The 7,500-nt window shown below is 39.4% G+C and overlaps 1 protein-coding gene and 1 long non-coding RNA gene across 3 annotated transcripts in view; one reads left to right on the top strand and one right to left on the bottom strand.

Annotated features, from left to right (window-relative positions):
- The window catches only part of LOC133617284 (ras and Rab interactor 2-like), a 112,070-nt gene that overhangs the window by 104,074 nt on the left and 496 nt on the right, over positions 1 to 7,500 (top strand). The window contains exons 12-13 of one of the 2 annotated variants that reach the window (XM_072914938.1): positions 217 to 380; positions 5,863 to 7,500. The exon at positions 5,863 to 7,500 is cut by the window's right edge and continues 496 nt beyond it. In XM_072914938.1, coding sequence (XP_072771039.1) covers positions 217 to 380; positions 5,863 to 6,156 — 458 coding nt within the window. In that variant the 3' untranslated portion in view covers positions 6,157 to 7,500. Of the gene's footprint in view, positions 1 to 216; positions 408 to 5,862 lie in introns of both variants that reach the window. The other variant, XM_072914939.1, reaches the window with a different exon arrangement.
- LOC133617287 (uncharacterized) overlaps positions 1 to 7,500 on the bottom strand; it is a 74,379-nt gene that overhangs the window by 43,002 nt on the left and 23,877 nt on the right. The window lies entirely within an intron of this gene.

Raw genomic sequence — 7,500 nt, forward strand, 5'->3', positions numbered from 1 at the left:
TAGCGCCTTATAGTCTGGAAAATAGGTTTTGATTGATTGATTGAAACTTGTATTAGTAGATTGCACAGTACAGTACATATTCTGTACAATTGACCACTAAATGGTAACACCCCAATAAGTTTTCAACTTGTTTAAGTCGGGGTCCACGTTAATCAATTCATGGTACACGTTGTGTTCCAAAATGGTTGTTGAGGTGTTTCATGTCTTCTCTCCAAGGGGGTTACTACCTGACCAGTGCCTATGGAGCCATGGCTCTCATCAAGAACTTTCAAGAAGAGCAAGCGGCGAGAGTGCTGAGCTCTGAGACCAGGAACACTCTGCATCAGTGGCACCGCCGCCGCACCACACAGCGCTCGGCACCGACTGTGGACGACTTTCAGGTAGCACACCTGACCTGAGCCCAGGCAGTGAGTTGTAGCGATTTACAAATTAATCCTCCTATTTTCTGTAAAAAATGCTTAAAATGTGCTGTATTTTGGGTGTTTATATTTAGCCCAAAACGTCAGTAAAATATAGTAGAGCCGTGCTATTTGCCAAGTGGGACAACCTAAAAGGGAAATGCACTTTAAAAAAAAAAGTTGCCTATAATTTACAATCATTATGTAAGACAAGGTCACGTATGTTGGTTTTTTTATGCCTTCTAGCCCGTAAACAAACGCAAAAGTCTGCTAACAATGTAGTCAACATCGGTATCAATCAATCAATGTTTATTTATATAGCCCTAAATCACAAGTGTCTCAAAGGGCTGCACAAGCCACAACGACATCCTCAGTACAGAGCCCACATAAGGGCAAGGAAAAACTCATAACCCAGTGGGACGTCGATGTGAATGACTATGAGAAACCTTGGAGAGGACCGCAGATGTGGGTGACCAGTCCAGTCCATAGTGGATCTAACATAATAGTGTGAAAGTCCAGTCCATAGTGGATCTAACATAATATTGTGAAAGTCCAGTCCATAGTGGATCTAACATAATAGTGAGAGTCCAGTCCATAGTGGATCTAACAAAATAGTGAAAGTCCAGTTCATAGTGGATCTAACATAATAGTGAGAGTCCAGTCCATAGTGGATCTAACATAATAGTGAGAGTCCAGTCCATAGTGGATCTAACATAATAGTGAAGGTCCAGTCCATAGTGGATCTAACATAATAGTGAGAGTCCAGTCCATAATGGATCTAACATAATAGTGAGAGTCCAGTCCATAGTGGATCTAACATAATAGTGAGAGTCCAGTCCATAGTGGATCTAACATAATAGTGTGAGAGTCCAGTCCATAGTGGATCTAACATAATATTGTGAAAGTCCAGTCCATACTGGATCTAACATAATAGTGAGAGTCCAGTCCATAGTGGATCTAACATAATAGTGTGAGAGTCTAGTCCATAGTGGATCTAACATAATAGTGATAGTCCAGTCCATAGTGGATCTAACATAATAGTGTGAAAGTCCGGTCCATAGTGGATCTAACATAATAGTGAGAGTCCAGTCCATAGTGGATCTAACATAATTGTGAGAGTCCAGTCCATAGTGGATCTAACATAATAGTGTGAGAGTCCAGTCCATAGTGGATCTAACATAATAGTGAGAGTCCAGTCCATAGTGGATCTAACATAATAGTGAGAGTCCAGTCCATAGTGGATCTAACATAATAGTGTGAGAGCCTAGTCCATAGTGGATCTAACATAATAGTGATAGTCCAGTCCATAGTGGATCTAACATAATAGTGTGAAAGTCCGGTCCATAGTGGATCTAACATAATAGTGAGAGTCCAGTCCATAGTGGATCTAACATAATTGTGAGAGTCCAGTCCATAGTGGATCTAACATAATAGTGTGAGAGTCCAGTCCATAGTGGATCTAACATAATAGTGAGAGTCCAGTCCATAGTGGATCTAACATAATAGTGAGAGTCCAGTCCATAGTGGATCTAACATAATAGTGTGAGAGTCCAGTCCATAGTGGATCTAACATAATAGTGAGAGTCCAGTCCATAGTGGATCTAACATAATAGTGTGAGAGTCCAGTCCATAGTGGATCTAACATAATAGTGAGAGTCCAGTCCATAGTGGATCTAACATAATAGTGAGAGTTCAGTCCATAGTGGATCTAACATAATAGTGAGAGTCCAGTCCATAGTGGATCTAACATAATAGTGAGAGTCCAGTCCATGGTGGGGCCAGCAGGAGACCAGACTTTTTTTGGACTCTGGGAATCACTAATAATAATAATGATAATAATAGTCGCTCTATTCCGCCTATAATGCGCTTAAAAAACATCCACACACCCCAATCATTGTTTTATATAAATGCTGTAAGTGTATATATGTACTATAGTAAAAGGCACAATAATAATAACAATTACCCTATTTTTTGGACTATAAGGCACAGTTAAAATCCTTTCATTTTCTCAAAACTCGACAGTGCGCCTTATAACCACCCGGTGCGCCTAATGTACGGAATAATTTTGGTTGTACTTACCGACCTCGAAGCTATTTTATTTGGTACATGGTGAAATTTTAAGTGTGACCAGTAGATGGCAGTCACACATAAGAGATACGCGTAGACTGCAATATGACTCAAAAACAAAACAAAAGTGTTATGTGTTCCATTGAGAATATAGAACATTACACACGGCGCTCAAAAATCTATGAAAATATTTTAGTACGACTTTGGTAAGCTATAAAGCCGCACCGCTTGATGGATTGTACTGTGCTTCAACATACGAGTATTATTATGGTGTGTGTATAAGGTAAGACATTATCTGGCGTTTTGTTTCGCAATATTATGCAAAAGCAACTTTTCTTAACTTCTGGTACTTGCTGATCTGTATTTGGGATCTGCATAAGTCCTGAAAATTTGCCCGCGTCCGCCTTTGTAGTCCGTGTTGACACCGTTGTCGATAAGCTTCTTCTTTTTCTCTATCTTCTTGTTATCTTCTGTTGCCATTTCTAATATAAAGTAGTGTAAAGTTCTTACTTATATCTGTCAGTAAACTCGCCATGAAAGCACTAAAACATACCGGTGTCGTGAGTTTACATTATTCACCCAAGGAACTTTAGTTATTAGAGAGTTCCGGTCGGACGGTTTTTCACGGGACACATTGTTGTTGTTTCCGGATGAGGAGATGCTGCTCCGTTATTGATTGAAGTAAAGTCTGAATGTCATTAAAACAGTTCGCTCCATCTTTTGACACTTCTTCCACCTCCGTCCTTGCACGCTACACCGCTACAGCAAAGATGACGGAGAAAAGACGCTGTCGAAGGTGAGCCACGTAAATAAGACCGCCCGTCTGTCAGAAAGCGGCTTGAAGATGATCTGTAAAACATAATCTATGCAACATTTTGACTAAAGAACTACCATTACATGTTATGTAGACCACAAGGAAGTGTTTTACATTTAGAAAAAAAATCATAATATGACTCCTTTAATGCGCCTTTTGTATGAAAATAGACCTGATTACGTTTTTTGCTCATTTCAAGCATGCAGCAGCGTAATAATTGCTTCCCTTCCACAACAACACTACGACTCATGACAGATTTCATGAGAGCCAACAACGACTGGGACAAAATCTCATTTTTGGAGTCTGGATATAAGGTAGATGCGATACAAGTTTTACAAGCTGAGTGATAAACGGATCCTGTTTTAGTGAAACGGGCATCATGTAGCAGTATTGTTAAGTGCTAAACAAGAAATACAAACTACCAGCCTAATAAAGATGAGCACGTACTGTACAATGTCTGCTCTCACTGGGATCCCGATTGATAGGAGGTTCTTATACAACCGTTTAGATAATGATTTTCTCATAATCCACAAAAAGGATTAAACACATTTATTGTGTGTCTTTCTTCCCATCTCGAGTATAAGTTGGATGTCACAGATAAAAACTTCTCACTTTATGACGACAATATTCTACAAACCCCAAAACCAGTGAAGTTGGCACGTTGTGTAAATGGTAAATAAAAACAGAATACAATGATTTGCTAATCCTTTTCAACTTCTATTCAATTGAATAGACTGCAAAGACAAGATATTTAATGTTCAAACTGGAAAACGTTATTTTTTGCAAATTTTAGCTCATTTGGAATTTGATGCCTGCAACATGTTTAAAAAAAGACGGAGAAAGTTGAGGAATGCTCATCAAACACTTATTTGGAACATCCCACAGGTGAACAGGCTAATTGGGTGCCATGATTAGGTATAAAAGTAGATTCCATGAAATGCTCAGTCATTCACAAACAAGGATGGGGCGAGGGTCACCACTTTGTCAACAAATGCGTGAGCAAATTGTTTAAGAACAACATTTCTCAACCAGCTATTGCAAGGAATTTAGGGATTTCACCATCTACGGTCCATAATATCATCAAAAGGTTCAGAGAATCTGGAGAAATCACTGCACGTAAGCGGCTAAGCCCGTGACCTTCGATCCCTCAGGCGGTACTGCATCAAAAAGCGACATCAGTGTGTAAAGGATATCACCACATGGGCTAGGGAACACTTAAGAAAACCACTGTCAGTAACTACAGTTGGTCGCTACACCTGTAAGTACAAGTTAAAACTTTACTATGCAAAGCCAAAGCCATTTATCAACAACACCCAGAAACGCTGTCGGCTTCGCTGGGCCTGAGCTCATCTAAGATGGACTGATACAAAGTGGAAAAGTGTTCTGTGGTCTGACGAGTCCACATTTCAAATTGTTTTTGGAAACTGTGGACGTTGTGTCCTCCGGAACAAAGAGGAAAAGAACCATCCGGATTGTTATAGGTGCAAAGTTGAAAAGCCAGCATCTGTGATGGTATGGGGGTGTATTAGTGCCCAAGACATGGGTAACTTACACATCTGTTAATTAATGCTGAAAAGTACATACAGGTTTTGGAGCAACATATGTTGCCATCCAAGCAACATTACCATGGACGCCCCTGCTTATTTCAGCAAGACAATGCCAAGCCACGTGTTACATCAACGTGGCTTTATAGTAAAAGAGTGCGGGTACTAGACTGGCCTGCCTGCAGTCCAGACCTGTCTCCCATTGAAAATGTGTGGCACATTATGAAGCCTAAAATACCACAACGGAGACCCCCGGACTGTTGAACAACTTAAGCTGTACATCAAGCAAGAATGGGAAAGAATTCCACCTGAGAAGCTTAAAAATGTGTCTCCTCAGTTCCCAAACGTTTACTGAGTGTTGTTAAAAGGAAAGGCCATGTAACACAGTGGTGAACTTGCCCTTTCCCAACTACTTTGGCACGTGTTGCAGCCATGAAATTCCAAGTTAATTAAGTTTATGAGTTTGAACATCAAATATCTTGTCTTTGTAGTGCATTCAATTGAATATGGGTTGAAAATGATTTGCAAATCAATTTATTCTGTCTATATATAAATCTAATACAATTTCCCAACTCATATGGAAACGGGGTTTGTAACTTAGAGGCGATCGTGATGCAGTAAACTCAGTATGTCAAGATGTCAACACTGTCTCTGCAAAGGCTAACTACCACTCTGTGATCACGGCGTGACTAAAAAATAGCTTATTGTAACAATATATCGCTAATACTTGGTTAATATTCAGATCATGAGATGTAAATGGAGTATTTTTAGAGTGATTTGGAGGCAGAATGGATTACTCTCATCATCTGCATTGCTCGCCACTTAGAACAAACCGATTATTACAAATTAAACTGCAAAAAATAACAAAACATGTTTTCTTGTGTCTCATAAGGATTGTGAAAGATAGGCAAAATTCCACAAAAAAAAGTGCAGTTCCCCTTTAAATAAATCAGTGGTTCTATTTTGAGCGGTTAAAAAGTGCTCGTGTGTGAATTTTCTGTTGACCTTTTCATGACGCACTTGTTCTCTTTTCCATAAGAACTATCTCCGTGTGGCCCTCCAAGAAGTGGACATGGATTGCACGGCTAAAACCTTAGTTGTCCATCCGTACACCACCGCGGAGGACGTCTGTACACTCTGCGCTCACAAATTGAAGGTGGCGCATCCTGAAAACTACGCACTCTTCCTGGTGACGGAAGACACCAGTCAACAACTGGCCCCCGACACACACCCACAACGGATCAAAGCTGAGCTCCACAGTCGACCTTGGGCCAAGACTTTCCATTTTGTCTACAGAAGAGCGCCTGTGGTCAGTCCTACACATAGTGAATGATCTCGTTGAATATTAAGGGTATTTTTCACCGATATGTAAGTGCTTGTTGGTGCTGGATAAAGTTTGTGTTTTGAATATTACGGTCGCGATCAAAAGTTGACATACACTAATGTCATGGCTGTCTTGAGTTTCCAATCATTTCTACAACTCTTATTTTTTTGTGATAGAGTGATTGGAGCACATACTTGTTGGTCACAAAAAACATTCACAAAGTTTGGTTCTTTTATGTATGCATTATGTGAGCAAATCTGCTGGGTCAAAAGTATACATACAGCAATGTTGATATTTCCTTCAGAAGGTCTTATCCTTGTCCATGTGATGTCAGATAAAACAAAAATTGAGCTGTTGGCCACAATACCCAGCAATATGTTTAGAGGAGAAAAGGTAAAGCCTTTAATCCCAGGAACACCATTCCTACCGTCAAGCATGCTGGTAGTAGTATTATGCTCTATGCCTGTTTTGCTGCCAATGGAACTGGTGCTTTAACCTCTAAAGGCCTTAGTGGCCACATGCGTGGACAGCACCTTTTAGCTCTTATTTCCAAAATTGTGTACACTACTGAATTGGGGTCTTATGCCAACATATGGACACTTATACTGGTGGTGTCAGAAGAGAATAACATACAATTGAAGTTGGAAAAAAAAAAGTGTAATAATAAAAATGTGCATGTCACTACACATGAAGTGCACGTTTGTGTACATATGGACTAAGTACATCATATTAAAAGATGATTTTTAGTTTTTATTCTAATTAGGGTCCAATAAGCCCAAAGCAAAGAGAAATAAAAAACAACAACATGTAAACAAACAGCTTGGGCCTTAAGAGGTTAAATGGGACAATGAAAAAGGAGGATTACCTCCAAATTCTTCAGGACAACCTAAAATCATCAGCCCGGAGGTTGGGTCTTGGGCACAGTTGGGTGTTCCAACAGGACAATGACCCCAAACTAGGGATGTCCGATAATGGCTTTTTTGCCGATATTCCGATATTGTCCAACTCTTAATTACCGATACCGATATCAACCGATACCGATATATACAGTCGTGGAATTAACACATTATATTGCCTAATTTGGACAACCAGGTATGGTGAAGATAAGGTCCTTTTAAAAATAATTAATAAAATAAAATAAGATAAATAAATTAAAAACATTTTCTTGAATAAAAAAGAAAGTAAAACAATATAAAAACAGTTACATAGAAACTAGTAATTAATGAAAATGAGTCAAATGAACTGTTAAAGGTTAGTACTATTAGTGGAGCAGCAGCACGCACAATCATGTGTGCTTGCGGACTGTATCCCTTGCAGACTGTATTGATATATATTGATATATAATGTAGGAAC

Source organism: Nerophis lumbriciformis, linkage group LG16, assembly GCF_033978685.3.
Source record: "Nerophis lumbriciformis linkage group LG16, RoL_Nlum_v2.1, whole genome shotgun sequence".
NCBI classification, from domain to species: Eukaryota; Metazoa; Chordata; class Actinopteri; order Syngnathiformes; family Syngnathidae; genus Nerophis; species Nerophis lumbriciformis.